General features: G+C 38.2%; 2 protein-coding genes across 2 annotated transcripts; one reads left to right on the forward strand and one right to left on the reverse strand.

The window, feature by feature from the left end:
• Positions 1 to 1,067: 1,067 nt before the first annotated feature.
• tomm7 (translocase of outer mitochondrial membrane 7 homolog (yeast)) lies at positions 1,068 to 8,888 on the forward strand. Its single transcript, XM_030741312.1, has 3 exons — positions 1,068 to 1,224; positions 6,259 to 6,307; positions 8,495 to 8,888. The coding sequence occupies exons 1-3, from the start codon at positions 1,122 to 1,124 to the stop codon at positions 8,508 to 8,510; spliced, it is 168 nt and encodes a 55-aa protein (XP_030597172.1). The 5' UTR covers positions 1,068 to 1,121; the 3' UTR covers positions 8,511 to 8,888.
• A 688-nt stretch (positions 8,889 to 9,576) lies between these two features.
• Positions 9,577 to 11,061, reverse strand: LOC115788269 (interleukin-6-like). The gene is made up of 5 exons (XM_030741239.1): positions 11,046 to 11,061; positions 10,773 to 10,960; positions 10,534 to 10,629; positions 10,284 to 10,496; positions 9,577 to 9,801 (listed from the first exon to the last, which is right to left on the reverse strand). The coding sequence occupies exons 1-5, from the start codon at positions 11,059 to 11,061 to the stop codon at positions 9,577 to 9,579; spliced, it is 738 nt and encodes a 245-aa protein (XP_030597099.1).
• Between the last annotated feature and the right edge of the window lie 6,950 nt (positions 11,062 to 18,011).

Genomic DNA, 18,011 nt, shown 5'->3' on the forward strand with positions numbered 1-18,011 from the left:
TGCCGATTGGTGGTGCAAATACAACAACCTTTGCATCAACATGGCCAAAACCAACGAGATGATCGTGAATTTTAGGAGGAACATCATCTGCTGTCCTGCCCCACTGCACTGGAGGAGCAGCCGTCGAGGTTGTCTCCAGCTTTAAATATCTGGGGGTTCACATCACTAACATGCTCACCTGGAATACGAACTCCGGCTGTCTTATCAAGAAAGCCCACCAAAAATTCTACTCCCTGAGGATGTTGAAGAAGACTGGCCTGGGGAGGGATGTTTTACCTGAAAAGAATGACAATAAAGCTTTTGAATCCTTGAATTATTGAAGTGGTGTGGGATCATCTTAACAGAGAACAGAACAAAAGGCAGCCAACATCCAAAGAAGAGCTTTGAATGTCCTTCAAGAAGCCTCGAGACCCAATCCTGAAGACTACTTAAAGAAATGGCAAGAAAGCTGCCTAAGAGAGTTCAGGCTGTGTTTTAGAATAAAGGTGCTCAGACCAAATATTGACTTTCAAATTTGTTGGAATTGCATAAACTCTTTTTTTTCCCTTATATACCATATTTCCATGTATGCTTGCACGTTTCAATAAATTCCTGTGCCTATTCCTTAGCCAAACGTTTACACAGTACTTTGAATCAATGTAAACCATGACATGACATGTGGTGCTTGATTTATGGATAATTTTATGATTGCTTACATCTACAGTGGAAAAACACATTTCCTCTTCTAAACTAGCTGTTATAAATTAGCTCATGTTGCCAAATTTAAATTTTTGCACGCAAAAAATCTGTTCCAAACTATTGACTGTGGAAGCCCTGATGTTATTTTAGAATTTTAGAGACTTAGTGGAGATGCATAGGCTGTAGTTTTAATTTTGGAATAAAGCTTCCACTTTTAGTAAAGATTATAAAAAGGCATAATAAATAAATAATGTCATCAAGAAAATACTACCTGTTTCTAAAGTTCTAAAATTGTTTAGTAACAGTAGCCAGCTGCCGCTACACGCCAGTCCACCAGGAGGCATCATATGACAGGTTGAGATGGTAAAGAGTTGGCTCGTCAACGTCACTTCCTTCTCCCTGCCCTTGCAAGCCGCACGAGACTCTCAGTTTGGGATCAAAACATGGCTAAACTGAGCAAAGAGAGCAAACAGCGGCTGCAGCAGCTGTTCCAGTGCGGCCAGTTTGTCATCCGATGGGGTTTTATTCCAACCGTGCTGTACCTCGGTCAGTATCCGAACAGGAGTGAGTTGTGTGCGGCGACCTGATGAGATATTGCCTGCTAATGCTAGCCGGTTAGCTCGATATGTCAGCTATAGCCAGTTTTTATTCGTGTTACTGTCTCGGTGAGGTTGATTGTTATATTAGACACCTTTAAAAAACAGGGTAATAAGTATAGTCTGGGTCCTCCGGCTTCCTCCCACGGTCCAGAGACATGCAGTTAGTGGGGTTAACTAGTATCTCTAAATTGCCCGTAGGTCTGAATGTGAGTGTGAATGCCTTGTGAGGTTGGCGACCTGTCCAGGGTGTACCCTGCCTCTCGCACTATGGCTGTTGGAATAGGCTCCAAGATGGATGGATGGATGTTTCGAGTCCCAGTTTTGAACTTTTGCTTTTCTTTTCTTTTTTTTTTTGTGCTAGTGCTGATAATAAATGATGGCCATAGCTTCTGAGTGCCTTGAGCCTGCATTCTTTTTAATGGCCAGTAGGCGGTAGTGACTCTGGTTGCAAAACGTGCAAAAAAAAAAAAACCCCATTTGATTGACCATTGATTGTGTAGACATATATGACCAAACGGCCCTCGGCTCCCTTGCTCTTTGATCTCAGTAAACCCTCTCCTGATGGCTTCATGAGCTTGGTTGCTATTTACAGCTCATATTGAATGCATGAGCAAGTTCCTTTTGTAAAATATAATTATCAGAGTCAGAAAGGAGGATTATCTCACCAAATGAGCACAGTCAAATCTACCGCTCCTTGTCAGTCTGGTTTCAAAACAGTTCAACTTGATGGTTTATAATGAGAATTTGCTAACCATTGAGTGATGTTGTGGGGACTGTGTTCTTACTTCATATGCAGTCTATGCATATATTCAATTTATATGTCTGTTACACATAAGGTTCACGTTTCCTGTGGCAAAAAAACCCCATAAACAATATTTTAAAAAGTATTGAGCCGACTCTCATTGTGACACTGCCGCTATATCAAGCGATACAATTACAGCATTTCAAAATTACCCAAAGAGCTAGTTTACTGATATCGATATATCTGAGATAGACCAGTACTGTTAATATTTGTCACCCACTTGCGTACATAATAAAACTACTCAAGATTGGCTCATGAATGTCAGCGGTGGAACCCTAAAATACTTGAAGTTTTTTAAAAAAGGGAAGTATGACGCTTTATCATGGCATTTCCCACACATAGACTTTACTTGGATGGGCTACCCAGGTAACCTAACAGATCCCCGGTATATTTTCTGACTCATTTTTTACATTTTTTTATGTTTATTTTTCATCTTTTGGACAGTCCCCTCACCACTGGCCTGCAAGTCTCAGATTCCTATGAAGTGCCCCCACCTCTGCCACAAATGCATCTAATTCTGTGGGCAACAATTTGCTGACAGTGCGCATTCTTGTCTGCCTTGACCCCAAAATGATGAAAACTGTGACCTTGAAAGGCTTACGGGGCAGCACGTCTCTGGTAGTAGATTCAAAACACTTCTTCTTTTGACATTTCTGTGCTCCCAAAATAGCTGGTTGTGGTTTGAAGGAGTCTTGGGGAAGACCTATGCATCGCTCTATGTTGGAGCTTTGATGGGGAAGTTGAGATTTTTGCATGGCTGTGGGTTGGAGTACGTGTGGGAAGTTGAGACTTGTGCATGTCTGATGCACAAGTCTCAATGGTGTGTGAGCTGATGGACTTGCACTCTGAGAGATTCCTCTGTGACTTCAGCATATTGGAAACACCAATAATGATGTCATACTATTTCCCTCTTTTTGCATGTGCATCTCCCTTGCAGCTCATTTACTTATGGGCAGAATAGTCTTAAATATTTATTGCTGATGTGTAAAAACCATTTTCTCTATATTTCAGGCAGCTAGTCAGTCAGTCATGAAGTATGTTAAATGAATGTTTTCACATTAGGGCTGTGCCATACATGCTGGGCCAGATAATACCAGTAAATAAATTTTCACGTGTTTTAAAAAGGTCATATCACAATATAATTTCTATGACAACTTCATGCCTTTCATGCCCTGGTGTGCAACATTATAATAAGGCCGGGCATGTCTGAGAGTAAGAGCCGTGTGCCAGCCTCCGATGATGATTTAGTACCTAAAAATGGAGCAACCTCCAAGAAAGCACAGTACTTTTCTAAATGTGCAAGAAAACTGTTCCTACTAGCACTAGCTAGTTGCTTTCCATATGTCGTTCCACAGTGGATGGAAAATACTGATGTAACTACATGGTGGAAAAGCAGGGCTTTGCAGTGAGGGAAATTATTTGATCCCCTGCTGAATTCGCAGGCTTGCTCACTTCCAAAGAATGAAAATTCAACCAAAAATCCAAAACCAAAAATAAAAACCACATTACATGAAATAATAAATTGATTTGTATGGCACTGAGTGAAATAAGTATTTGATTCCCAAGCAAAACATCACTTAGTACTTGCTGGAGAATTAAGACTTTAAAAATTAGAGCCCGTTCATTTGTTTGTAAGTGAGCAAACATACAAATTCAGCAGGGGAGCAAATAGTTATTCCCCCAACTGTAAGTAACTGGTTTAAAAGCTCGACCCAAGATACGATATCCCAGGTAGGAAATATTCAGTTTTATTATGTGACAATATTGCGCAGCCCCTGCAGAGTTACAAGGTTAAGTTACTTTAGTTATTGTTAAGTAGTTGGTTTCCCTTGAAATTTTAAGTATAAAATTACCTTAGCTACTTTTGCGCTTACATTTGACATGCTGTGTCACTATTGTTGCACTATAATGCTGCTGCTGACACTTTCTCTCAGTAGATTCACACGTCAAGTTAGGAAGTGTGTCATCAATGACAGTAGATCATTTTCTAAAAGAGTGTTGGAAAGTGCTCGTTATATACTTAAACTTATGAATGCTGCTCCCTCCAAGCTTCAGGCAGCAAATAACATTCAGTTTTTTTTTTTCTGCGGCATCAGAAATATTGTCTTTACAGAATCTGGCCAAAGGACTAATGAGCTCGTGCCATATCGAGTTGTCCATTTTCTGTCCACATTTCACAAGACTCTCTACTCCTGCTACAGTGTCAGTCAGAATTTAATCAAACTCAGACATACTGATCACCAAACATGTTTTCACGCAAACTCAAAAATCAGGTTTGACCCTTGATATTAAGAGAGTAGTAACATGAGGCAATTTTTACCCTTCCAGGATCCTCTTTATCTTTTTCTTGAGGATATCTTGCATCAGTCTTCTTGATGTCTTCCTTGACCTCTAAGTAAAGACAGAAGTATCAATATCGAGGGGAAATGAATATGTGGCCCTTTGCTGCTTGTGGACTGTTCGTATGGAGTGAAAGCAGGGTGTTTTGCTGGGTCTGTAATGCATTCTTCTGACACGCTGTGTTGACTCAAGTAGTGAATGACTTGCTAATTCAGCAGGTCCCGAAAGGGTATACTTATTATCAAGAGATTCACAGATGAGCTGTATTTTTACTCAAGCTGTGGCTTGCAACCAGTTATAACCCATAATGTGAGTAAGACCAGGGCCTCAGATTCATATCTTCAAATTGGAGGGACCCCCCCCCCCCCCCCCCCCTTTTTTTTTTTTTTTTTTAATGTTTCCCAGAAGGGGGTATAGTACTTTTGACCTCAATTACAGGTATGCGTTTTTCATTCAAACCCGTCTTTGCCGTGTCTGCATGCCTTTGAGTTCACATCTTTGAAATTTGTCTTTGGGGGTCAGTGCAGCATAGTATCACAATATTTTGCATGGCAATATTGTATCAATGTAGCAACACTAAATATCTATTTTATAAAATAAATTAAAATACTCTAGAAATACTACAAGCACAGGCTCATCTTATGCACCGCCATCCTGAGTTAACATTAACGAGCAAAGTTGCATTAAATAAATGGAAAAGACATCCAACACTGGACACACTTAGCTTGACAAAGCTACCGCCTAATTCAGAACAAGCTAATGGCTCAGTCACAGTAACAGTAAAAATAGGACAGCAACCTCTGCCTGGTGTACTGAATTCTTGCACATTCTGCAACTGATTGCAACTTGTGCTGACTAAATGGTTGCCCAGAACTTGAGGATGTTGCACACTCACGACCGCTTTTGATCGCAAGGTGATTGCACAGGTCGCCTGATGGGAGCCAACCTTTCTGCAAACAGTTACAGTCTGACTTGGACTGACTGCAGGCACTCTCAGAGAGTGTTGAAGGTTTGCGAAAAAATTGCTGTCTAATTTATAAATGCAGACAGATTGCCATCATGTTGCCATCAGTCTGAATGAGTCTTTGTCAATGAGCACAACTCAAAGGGACTCAACTCAACTGTTTGCCAGCTGGTTGTATTCTGGTTATGTTCCTATAGAACAGGAACACTGCTGAGTGCAAATTGGTGATTTATCACAGTTAATTGACATAAGAAACAGATTGCATGTAATTTCCAACTTGATCCCCTTCAATAACAGACTGATAGCAGAGTGACTCTATCTTAGGGCAACAGTTATGGCAGGTTTTGGAGACAGTATTGTTATGCTTGACAATCTCATGTTGCAGCAAAAAATAGCTGAAGTAAGAACTTCTTATTGGATAAAACAGATATCGACCAAGTTTAACTTTTGAGGACATTTGGTGATAAATTACAATAAATGTTATTGCAATACTCAGCATATCACAAAATGTTAAAAATCCCAACAATGTAATGTGAGTGAAGTATTGTGATAATATCGTATTATGGGCTATCTGCTGATTCTCACCTTTACGGGGAAAAGGCTCTGAAACAGCAAAGATGATTGAAGCCCTGTAGAGTGAGGGAAATGGAGCACGGCAGGTCGTACCCCTGCAGTGAAAAGTGGTGCTGAACATTGTTAGATCACCGTAATTGTGTGCAAGAAGTTTCTATAATTGTTAGATTTGCAGGAATCTATGATATTATGCACAATACCTGCAATCCAGCAGTGAAATTCAAGCCTTGGAGATTGTTGTTGCTGTGTCGTTTGCAAAAATCATCCTGTAATACTTATTTATGGTTTTGACTTACTTACAGGTTTCAAAAGAGGAGCAGATCCAGGGATGCCTGAACCTACATTCTTAAGGTAAGGCAGATCAGTCTGAGATCTGTGTAATAAAATAAACTGGTAACTTTTTGGGTCAGAAATCAAATATTAAAAATGGTTGAAAGTGTAGAGAAAAAAAATGAACAAACTCCTGACAAACAGGGCTTTTGCACCCAGTCTCAAGAAATAGCATTAACTATTCAATTTTTATCAAATGTAGTTATCCAATAAGTCTTTTTAAAGAAAAGCTATGCATCAAACACAGTTTATTCTGTATTCAAATAAAACTGCTCAAATTAAATAGCTGAATCACAGCTTGAAGAGAAAAGGATGCATAACTGTCTAAATACTTTGCACAGTTTTGCAGTTATACTATGGTTTGGAGTGTTAATGTGAGTGTATTTTTAATCTTCCAGTAATCTCTTATCTTATTCAATGAATATGTATTTTTTAAGAATTTAACGTGTCATGTTTGGCTCGTCTGTTACTGCAGTATAGATATAAAAATCAGAGAAACTCCTGTGCTGTTCGCTCCTCTTCAGATGTAATCTCAACAGCCTGTTGCTGGTGTCAGTGTGCATGTGTTTTTGCTTTATATGGGGATTTGATTAACACCTACACACACACACACACACACACACACACACACACACACACCCACACAAGAAAAATGTAATTATTTAATTGTAATAATATGCAGTACTGTGTAAAAGTCTTGATCCACCACTGATTTCTTTATTTTTTGCTAAGAAAATGGGAAACAGGTGTTTATTGAAACAGGGGCAGGCATACATGGAAATACAATATATCAAGCAAAAACAGAGTTTGTACACTGCTAACAAGTTGACCTTCAATATTTGGTATGGCAGCTTTCTTTAAGTAGTGTTCAGGAATAGTTCTCTAGATTTCCTGAAGGACATTGAAAGCTCTTCTTTGGATGTTTTCTGCCTTTTTTTCCATTCTGTGTCATGATGATCACACAGTGCTGCAGTAATGTTGAGGTCCAGGCTCTGGTGAGGCCACTCCATGACTGATAGTGCTTCACTGTGCTTTTTCTGTCCAGGTATGCTTTTACTGTATTGGCAGTGTGTTGGGTATAATTGCCATGCTGAAAAATGAAGCAGTTGCCAATCAGACACTTTCTAGATAGTATTGTGTGGAGGATCAAAATCAGGTCCCCAACACCACTGACTGAAATACAGCACCAAAGCACAACAGAGCCTCCACCGTGTAATTTGGTGTACTCCCACCTTTTCTCCGTGTTTCCTTCCTTAAGAGTGGCTTCTTGACAGCCACCCTTCCACTGAGATTATTTCTGATGAGGCTTCATTGACCGGTCGATGGATCTCTGATGTACATGTCTCTCAGTTCTTCTGTCAGGTTTTCCTATTTTTTTATGGACATGGCTTTCAGATACTTCTGCTGTAGGTCGTTTTAGGTCTGCCACTTCCTATTTTGTCCTCCACTTGTCCAGCTTCCTCAAAATCTTTTAAAGACACATTACAAACCATGCTGAGATATGCCATGTTTTCCACTAACAGCACTTTGGGAATCATCTTATTGGTCCGAAAAATGCTATTTTATGCCTGTCCAATTGTGTGACTAAAGAAAGGGGAACAATTTAAGTGTGTTTGTGCCTAAACATCCAATTTAAAATTGGTCCTTTGCTAAGTTGTCTGTTATGTGTAAACACAACACTGGTTCATCCCTTGTGTTAGGTGCCTTTTTTTTTAGGCTTGAATGATTCATAGTTCAGTGTTAAGTGGTTTAATTAAAAAAAACCTCTGAAATGGTACAAGGACTCAACCAAAAATGAGTGAAAAAGCAGCCAATTTCTGAAAGAAAATTTGAAAGACTTTCAGAAAGCCTGGAGAACTATTGCTCAACACAAGAAAGAACAAGAAAATTCACCTCCTTGGAAGTTTCATGCCATGGGGGTGCTTTTTGCTTTTTGTTTTTTTTTTTTTTGCCTTCTGTTTAGCTCTTCACTTGCATGTGATGCTTCTTTGGTTGTACAACTCAAAGTCTTGGAATTTGTCCATCAGGACTTCATTGTGTTAGCAGCCCATGTAAAATATTAATAATAGTTGTGATAACATTTTGTGAGCATGTTTTATCATGCTTGTGATACATGAAAGAAATATTTCACCCTATTGTTACCTCACTGTGTATGTATCTTGTTTCCAAGGGCTTTTTAATCGATTTTGACTGTTTGTTTTCCTCTAGCTTGCTATGGGGCTGAGGAGCATCTTCACACAGCCGATCACCAACCATAATCCAGACCATGTGACTCACCTGTAACTGGACAAAATGGACTTCATCTTTTACTTTCCTCTCTGAAAATAATAATGATCGGATAACATTTGCACATTATTTCTCACTATCTGTAAAGTAATGATTGAATGTTGCCCATTTCCATGTCGTCTATAGCTATGGTAAAGATCAGTAAATGTAGAGAGATGTGTGTCCCTGGAAATGCATGCTCATTGGACTGTCAGTTGCAAGGTTATGTTTGTGAATGTGTGGCACAGATGTTTGGGTATACCATTTGTTTCATGTTTTTTTCTTAGTTTTTATTTTTAATTTAAAATTTCTGAAAATAAATTCCCAAAGAAACGACTGCCTTGTTTTGCTTAATACGGGCAATCTAGTTGCCGTAAATCAGAAGAAACTTGATTGCGGCAAGTGATAGTGAATATTTATCGAAAAAATTTATAAAGTTACATAATATTACTTCAGAACACGATCTGATCTTGCATACTGATGAGTCATAGTCGTAGTTTAACGGTCACATTTTCCAGCCTCCATCAAATGTGTTAATCTGACTGATCTAAATCTCAACATTTGACGTAAAAACAGTTGCAGATTGTGTTGCAGCACTGAAATGTGTGAAATGTGTAGGGAAGAAAAAAACCTTGTTCTTTATGCAAATATTTTTTTTTTTTTTATTTCTGCATATGCAACAAATATTAAGAGATCACCACACTTTAAAAGGAGCAACAGGTGAAATATATACCAGAATTACTATAAAATTCTGTAACAAAAAAAATATATTAATCATTATCAAAATCATTAAAGTACAAATTCTATTTACACTGCATTTCTCATACCCAATAGATTTTTCTCTAATAAATAATTTCTACCAATTATAAATAGGTTAAATAAGAACAGCATAGAAGGTGATTCAACATACATAGTATGTTTCTGTAGGCAGTAGTCAGTGTACTGAAAGCAGCACAATTGATTTTGAGAAAGTAGCAATGTTAAACCATCCAGTTTCACTGAGCTATTCATAACTGAATACAATTTTAGCAATCGATATCCCCCGATGGTTGCCGTATTCCTGCTGCCATATTTCTCCTGGTCTTCATCTCCATTCTACAGATAGATCTTTTCGCTTCTTTGAGGAAATCAAAGAGATGATTCAGGATGTTGTGCGCTTTCATCTTTCTATGGAAAGCATACGGACTGTTGACCTTGAGCATCTGCTCCTCACTGCTGGCTGGTCCTGTGACTCGATTGGGATTTTTCATCTGTGGGCCAGAACAGGCAAAGTGGAATGAGGTGTTATTCAGGAATGTAAAAATGACAGTGTGAGTTACATTAAAAAAAAATACATTTCTCAAAAGCAGAAGTGAAAATGGGACAGGCACTTTTAACAACAGGCAGTCGGTTGAAATGTAACTAAGTAAGTGATGTAATATATTTATGATGTGCTACGTAACTCTTCTGCTTCCTTTACATTTCCAATGGAAGTATTACTGGGTTTTGAGCCAGCTGATGGTGCAGAAATTAAATTTCCCTAATACATGTTTATTGTGAATTTTACTTGTAATAGAGTATTTGTATGGAGTGGATTTTTTCTTAACTAAATCTGCTTTATTCCACCACTCTCCAACAATGCTGACAGGAAAACCTAAAAGCTGTTAATCAATGGTGTTGTAGCTGACTACACTGCATTAAGTAAAATATTTGTTTTCCTCAGTCAACAGTTAAAAAGATGTATCAAACCCACTTTTTGTTTGAGTATGTTGATCAGGTTGATCAGCTTGCTGATATTTGACTGGGAGGCAGAGAAGTTCAAACTCCTGGGGTACTCCTTCTCTGCGCTCTTGAGATAAACCGAGTAGATGTACAGACCCTGGACCAGCCTCTGGAGACAAGATTCCTGCACAGAGGAAAGCCAAACACTGTCAGTTATCTGATCAACCCCATCTTCATCCATCAGCTTTTGTTAGTAACAGCATGAAAAAATGAGATCTTACCTTTCTGAAGTTGGTGGCATTGCACTTCTCCGGGATGATAGGGGGGTCATAGGGCTTCAAATCATAATCATCGATGTTCTGGGATTCGCGTTCAAACTGATAACAGAGAAATGATAAAAGTTATAAAAGTTGAGAGTATTTTAGAGTCTCAAAGTTCCAAGAATACCTTAATCTGACTTTTAAAATGATTTGGTAATCATGTAAACAACTTCAGAACCACATTTAGACAGGGCCCTTACCGCTTTCTGGTGTAGGCGGATAGAATGAATGAGCTCCTTCAAGTTCGCTAAATCACTGACAGAGAAAATCTTCTCCTCCTCCATCTCATCACCTGAGGAGGCACCTGCCATACTTTCATCTCCAAGCGGAGCACCCGACACACACAGAAGCAGAGCTGCCAGCAGCACTGCAGAGAATAAGTCCAGATCTGCTCAGGGGGAGAAAAAGAATGAATGAATGAAAAGAGGAAGATGTGCAGGAAACATGCGCACCACAGGCTGCAAATTACTTACTGAATATAGAGGGCATGACGCGCTGCTGGGAAGCACTTGTCAAGTTTCCGCTGATGCTGAAGGCTGCTCTGGCCAGAAGGATTTGACTTGTCTCTGTGATGGGCTGTCATTTTATATATTCCTCAGACGAAAGGAATTTCCCAATCCTAACTTGCAAAACGGAATTAATAGCTTGCGTCATGAACCACCAGTTGAAGATTTGATGAAGACTATGATTGTCTTCAAAAGTACCAGCAGCTAAGGTGAATATAGGAGTTGATTTATTATTATTATTATTATTATTATTATTATTATTATTGGTGTACCGGGACTCTGTATAACTTATTATTATTATTACCACCACCCCTTGTGGCAAGGGAACAACCAAGAGTTGCTGCTTCTTCTTTATTATTATAATATGAAAAACATTATATGCATAAAATATAATATTTAAGTAAATATAGCAAAGATTGGAGAAGTAATGAAGCACGTTTCAACACACGCACACACTCAGAGTTAGCATACTAAAAAAAAATCCCTGTGATATTTTCAGCTCAAGAATTTAAAGGGAAAATCTTTCTAAAACCAAACATTTGCATAGCAGTATTCCAGTGGTTTTTGCCTATAATGCCATTAGAGATTAAATGAATACATGCATACCGTACATTGGCGTCACAGGGAAATGTGTCTAAACATATAATTTTACAGTTGTAATTGGTGTAGCATGGCTTACGTGAAAAGAATCTGCAACATCTTGTGTTAGCTGTGCTCTTCAAACTGAAGATTAGAGCTTAGTAAAGCTAGAAACAGTTACTTGATTAGGCTACTACTGAAGCACAATTTCATTTTGTATGTTTATTTGTCCAATTTTCATTTGTTCTTTGCTACATTTACACAAAAATATTGTACACACTTCTGTGTGTGATATAACTGTACTTTCAGATTTGGATGTTATGAAAAATAAACCACGCAGATAAAATCATTTGCAGTTTAACAACCGCATGATAGTCCCACAGAGGTAAAATAATGAACTTTAAATATTAGCAATTTGTCATTTTCCATACTGTTGAAGATCATCTTGTTATAGCCTATGATTCACCTTTCTTTCTCCCATGCCTTATGTTGCACTTAACCCCTTGACCGCTGCACATAGGAGATGTGCAGGCCAGGCAGAAGCTCCCCAACTGAGACAGTGCCCTGTTTTGCCCCATCTGCTACATTTATCTTGTTGGATTGTGTTTGCCCTGTTTAGGATAACTAGACTTCTGCCCGGCAACAGTGTACCGGGACCCTGTATAAGTAATTGAGCGGGATGCAGCGGGACCCTGTATTACTAAGGTCTGTCTCCTTTGTTCCTGTGAATTCCTCAATACACTGAAGTGCTCTGTACAGACTGAATTCCTTCCTGCAAAAATAAAATTTTCAAAGGACAACTCCAGCAGTAGACTTTTTTTTTTTTAATTCAATGCACTAAATGGAAATATGTAGACTATTAAATGTAATATTGTTTACTTTAAAATGCTTTTTTTTATTGCTATAAAAGGCAGATTGCACAGTTCCAGTACAAATATAAAGTTCCTGCTAAAATCAAATAACATTCTGTCTCTGAGGAAGCTGTGCCAAGTCCAAACATTTCAATAAAGTGACCTTGGTGAAGAAATTCTAAACGAAGAGCTACTGAGAAATTTTACTGTCATCGTGGCTAAAGGTAGAATTAGCATATGCTGAAAATGCAATGATAAAACATGATAACGTATAATCACAGAGATTGTCTGTCAGTGGAAATCATAAAGGTTAGAAAATTTCGGACTGTTAAATCATCCCATGGTTGTTGTGATAAGGCGCTGTGCTCAGTCATGTCCGCAATGACAGCTTCTCAAGAAAGGCGGATTTGTAGGTACTCACATGCAAGATTAGGTAATTTAGGTGTGATTTAATAAAAGACTTATTAACGTTACTTGTGTAACTTTAATGAAGTGAAACCTTTCAGTGAAACCTTTCAGTTTTCGCTTCTCCAAGCCAAAATCAATGCAATATTAACCTGCTTCAGACCAAATATTAGCATTATTTTATCTTGATCTTAATATTACACTTCATTAATTTCCTTACTGTACATACAATACTGTGCAAAAGTCTCAAGCCACCCCTCAGAGGTGCCAAATTTTCATGTAATTTGCCAAAAACCTGGCATATCTTGGCATGGTGTGCAGTATATTCTTAAAAATTCTGAGGAAACTGGAGAAGTGGAGCACAAAATTCAAATCAGTTCAATTAATTTCATTTATATCGCACTAATTCACAACAACAGTTCTCTCAAGGTGCTTTATAGGTAAAGACCCTACAGTATTAGAAAGAAACAATCACACGATGCCCTATGATCAAGCACTTGGCGACAGTGGAATGGAAAAATTCCTTTTTAATGGGAAGAAATTGCCAGCAGAACCAGGCTCGGGAAGGGGCAGTCATCTGCTGTGACTGGTTAAGGGTGAGGCGAGGGGGACAGGACAAAAGACACACTATGAAAGAAAGTCAGAGTTTAATCACACAGTAGACACAGTAGTGATGTATAAAGACACAGAGTAAAAAGAGGTGAGTGAAGAAGAAACACTCAGTGCATCCTGGGAAGCCCCCCCACCAAGAGGCCTAGGCCTATTGCAGCGTAACTAAGTGAGGGTTCAGGGTCACCTGATCCAGCCCTAAGTATAAGCTATAAGCTTTAAGCCTAATCTTAAAAATAGAGAGGGTGTCTGTCTCCCAAATCCAAACTGGGAGCTGGTTCCACAGAAAAGGGGCCTGAAAGCTGAAGGCTCTGCCTCCCATTCTACTTTTGAAAACTCTGGGAACCAAAAGTAAGTCTGCAGTCTGAGAGCGAAGTTCTCTGTTAGGGTAATAAGGTTCTATTAGATATGAATATATGACAGGACTGGTTTAAGATTGTGTGTGTGTGAGGTGAAGAACTTTAAATTCCTCTGCCTCTGCCTAAAACATGACATTGATCCTTTTACCAGTTGTGTATTTCACAAGTGATTCTATACCTTTTTTTTTTCCACAGCTGCATACATCTCAGTTGTATAGCTGTGGCCTATAATGACACAAGGATGAGGGTGACTCTGTAGTAATTACTTTAATTTACTTTCTCTCTCGAGGTTCAGTACAGTTGGAAGGTTTTCTACGCATACAATGTGTGTGACATTGTTAGCTTTGTGTCATCATATCTTTGTTTTGAAATAGAATGTTGTGAGTTCAGCTAAAAAGAAAAATATTTTCAATACATTAATGAGTTATCCTGTGAAACATAAAAAAATGTAAAAACCCCAATCTGGACATGAGCTTTGTTCTTTGTACACAATGTGCGCCAGCGCACACTTTTTTCCTTGGGATCAAAGATTTAATATAGACCGTACATTTAATTTCCTCTTCTTTCAACAATTAAAGTCACCTGCTTCTGCCAGCGTTCAGTTATATTTTTATGACTTTGCTATTCTTCATCTTCTCCTTTCAAGTACTGATTACATGCAGCTACATTTCTTGCATTCACTATAACATACTGTTATGAGCGCTTCGCTTCACAGGCTCTGTGTGAGGTGTCATAGTCAAAATATGTAATTCTTTCAGATTTTCCCCAGTTACTATATTTGGAATAAAACTTTCCCCCTGCGGGGACCCTGTCTGCCAGGATTACTCAGTGGAGAATCAAATCAGAGAACTCCTGAAGTGATTCAAACACAACCAAACCAGAACAACAGAGTAAACGTAACATGCTGCAGCATGTCCTCTGCTGAAGATGTTGTAAGACAGGTTTGTATCCACTTTTGATTGCGGAGTATTTGGTACTTCCAGTGGACAATTTGAGACTTGAGAATAACTCAGTGGTTGCAGGGTAGTGGCTGTGGTTCTTGGGAATTGCCAGTCTTGACATTTGCATCCCTACTGAGAAGACACAATTTCAGATTGCTAGATTGACAAGGTTTTGGGAAAATAAAACTGCCTCAATTCTTTAATGCATTCAGATGCAGTCATTGGGTTTGGTTTACGTGTGCTTATCCTGTTTGTTTCTCAGGAAAGAAAATCTTGTAAGCTACTTCTCTCATTTCTGCTTTTTCATACAGATCATTTATTTTCTGCCACAAAAGTCCACAACACACCACAGATGAATTCTTTTCTGTCCTCTGTTTGGAAAATCAACATATCAACATTTTATCCTTCATCTAAATATTGAGCAAGACCTTATGAAGTCACTTTTTACTCAGTCGTGGCCGCCCACTGCATGGGAAAATGATTTGTTTAGAATATGCATGCATGTGTGTCTGTGTGTGTGTGCAAGTTCTCTACTTTGTTACTTTGCATTTTAAAAGGGGTTTACCATCTGCTACACCAAGCAGCTTGGATTGAAGGCACATTATGATTTACTGCATGCTTTTCCTGCTGCTTCAAGAGAATTTCATATCTTTGCTTGGTTTGTCAGGCTAAATTTCACTTGTGCCACATGAGAAACGAGATCTGAGCTTTTTTTTAAAAAAAATAGCAATCATTTGCAGCTCTTATAAAATGGTGATTGCAATGATTAAAATGGATCAAAAAGTCATTTTTTTTCTGGTCAAGAGTGAATGTTTTACCTTTTGAATGAGGGACATTAAGTAAATCTGGATGGAATATTCTTTATGTGCACTGTGAAATCTGAAAATAACTCACTTATCTGTTTGTTTGTTTTTTTTTTTTTTGCAACAACAAAACATCCGGATGTTGAAATAGTGTCAAGTTTTCAAGCAAAAATAAAGGCACAGGGACGTGGTTTGTTCTCATCTACTTGGAGAAAAAAAAAAAAAAGAGTTCAGTAATATTTCTAAAAATAGCATCTAAGCAGCTTTAGGTAAGCATTCTGGGGCTAAATTAGAATTAAAGTTACTTTAATAAACCTAGTCACTTCACATTCAAGTCCAAAACCAAATGGGTAACAATGTCTACACTGAAAAAGAAAAATACAATAAAATCATATCTACATTAATTTTAAGTGAATAACATAGAGTGGGTTTGGTGTAAGGTGAAGTGAAACTGTCAAATGTATTAAGAAGCTTACTCAATGTCTGACATCCATGAAGGCCAAAAATTTGGTCCTGGGGTCAAATGGCTCATGCAACTGAAGAGGCTCTTCTCTTTATATTGTGACCAATGGCAGGGTTCTACTCTGAGAGGTCAAAGGTTCTTAATGAAAGTCAACTTCACAAAAAAAAAAAAAAAATTATTCAGCATATTTGTGTCCTATCATCTACAAGCATCCCTTGCAGTTTCCTGTTTCCTGTTTCTGTCATACTTCTTCTGAATTCTGAAAATATCAATAAAGTAGAAAGGGAGGGGTACTGAAATAGGCTGCATCAAACATTTTGTTTTAACTTCCCACTTTCCATTACAAAGCTTTATGCGTCAGGATGTCCACACGCAACAGAAAATCATCTTTCCTTCTTTAGGGTGGATCAAAGCTTCTTCTAGGCAAAACACTCTGAGTCAGTACTGAGGTGGCAATTTAAGTTGAAACTAACATTCAGCATCATTAATTGCATGTATAAGTGTCCAGAAAAGAAACACAAATGATTTATCTTAACAAGCGTGTTTTCCTCTTATTCCATGACAAACAAAGCAGCTAAAAGATCTGGAGTTCGTTCCAAGTGTTGGACATCCATCTGGTAGATGTTCACTTGAACGCTCAATCTCTCAGTATGAAGTCCCAAGAGATGTTGATGTAAATGATGGAGGCCATCATTAAGCTACAAAACTAAAATAAACCTATCAGAGAGAAATAAAAAATAAACTTTAGGAGTGATCAAATCAACAACCTGTTTCATTCTTAAAAAAGAAGAAATGCTCTGGCCAGCCCAGCAACAGCAGAAGGCCTGAAAAAACCACAGAAGACAACTAAAGTGGTTAATTGCACAATTATTTCCTTGGTTAAAGAAAAACTCTTCACAACATCTGGTTAATTCAAGAGCACTCTTGAGAAGGTAGGTGTATCATTGTCAAAGACTCCAAGAAAAAACATCATAAATGGAAATAACTGTGAAGTGTACAGGGCTATATTCTCTGCTTTGATTCAGTCAAATGCTGCAAAACTGATTGCACAGTGCTGCATAATGAAAATGGATACTGATCAGAAGCATACCGCAAAAGGAACCCAAAGGTTTCACAAGACATGGGATATTTTTCAGTGGCTAAGCCAGTCACCTGATCTCAGCCCAGCAAAGCATGCTTTCCAGTTACTGGAGACAAAACATGAGCCATAAAGACCCACAAACGAGCAGCAGCTGAGAGTGGCTGCAGTAAAGTTCTGGCCGAGCATCTTAAGTGAAGAAATACAACATTTGGTGATATTCGTGGGTTCTAGACTTCAAGCAGTCATTGATCACAAAGGATTTTCATACAAATATTAAAAACTAATTTTTTTTTACATAGAAATATGACTTTTGAACCTCTTAAAATTGGAAACTGTGTCTAAAAATGGATGTAATTCCTTCATAGTTAACACCATACTTTTGTTCAAGACCTGGAATTACAGTTGTAAAGTCTGTACTTCAATCACATCATGGTTGCTTGATTACAAAAATTGCAACATTATCCAAATACTTATTGATCTAACTCTATGGCATCCAGCCTTTGTTTAGACAAGTCCATCTCTGTTACATAAAAATAAAATGTTGCATCTAAATTGGTCAGATCCTCTTTTTTTCCTTTCATTATCAATGAAACTTGAATTCAGGGGATTTCAGTTCACTTTCCTCTCGCATTGGTTGTGTTATGTGGAAAAAAAGTCAAATCAGAATTAATCTTTAAACAACTGGGAATATCTGTTTTTGACAAATAATGTAACAATGATGATACATCAATGCAAAACTCCTGAAATTCCAACATTACTGATCCTGTTCATTTTAATTGCCTCACGGCATACAGTATATGGTTGCATTGCTGGCAAAATGGCTATGATTTTTTTCCTGTGGC

This window comes from Archocentrus centrarchus, chromosome 11, assembly GCF_007364275.1.
Source record: "Archocentrus centrarchus isolate MPI-CPG fArcCen1 chromosome 11, fArcCen1, whole genome shotgun sequence".
NCBI lineage: Eukaryota > Metazoa > Chordata > Actinopteri > Cichliformes > Cichlidae > Archocentrus > Archocentrus centrarchus.

Bases quoted from the DNA above. Each gene is read 5' to 3' on its own strand.
- tomm7 (XM_030741312.1), top strand. From the start codon at position 1,122: ATGGCTAAACTGAGCAAAGAGAGCAAACAGCGGCTGCAGCAGCTGTTC. The intron at 1,225-6,258 runs GTCAGTATCCGA...ACTTACTTACAG, and splicing joins TCCAACCGTGCTGTACCTCG to GTTTCAAAAGAGGAGCAGAT.
- LOC115788269 (XM_030741239.1), bottom strand. The intron at 10,630-10,772 runs GTAAGGGCCCTG...CTCTGTTATCAG, and splicing joins TCCGCCTACACCAGAAAGCG to TTTGAACGCGAATCCCAGAA. The intron at 10,497-10,533 runs GTAAGATCTCAT...TACTAACAAAAG, and splicing joins ATGCCACCAACTTCAGAAAG to CTGATGGATGAAGATGGGGT.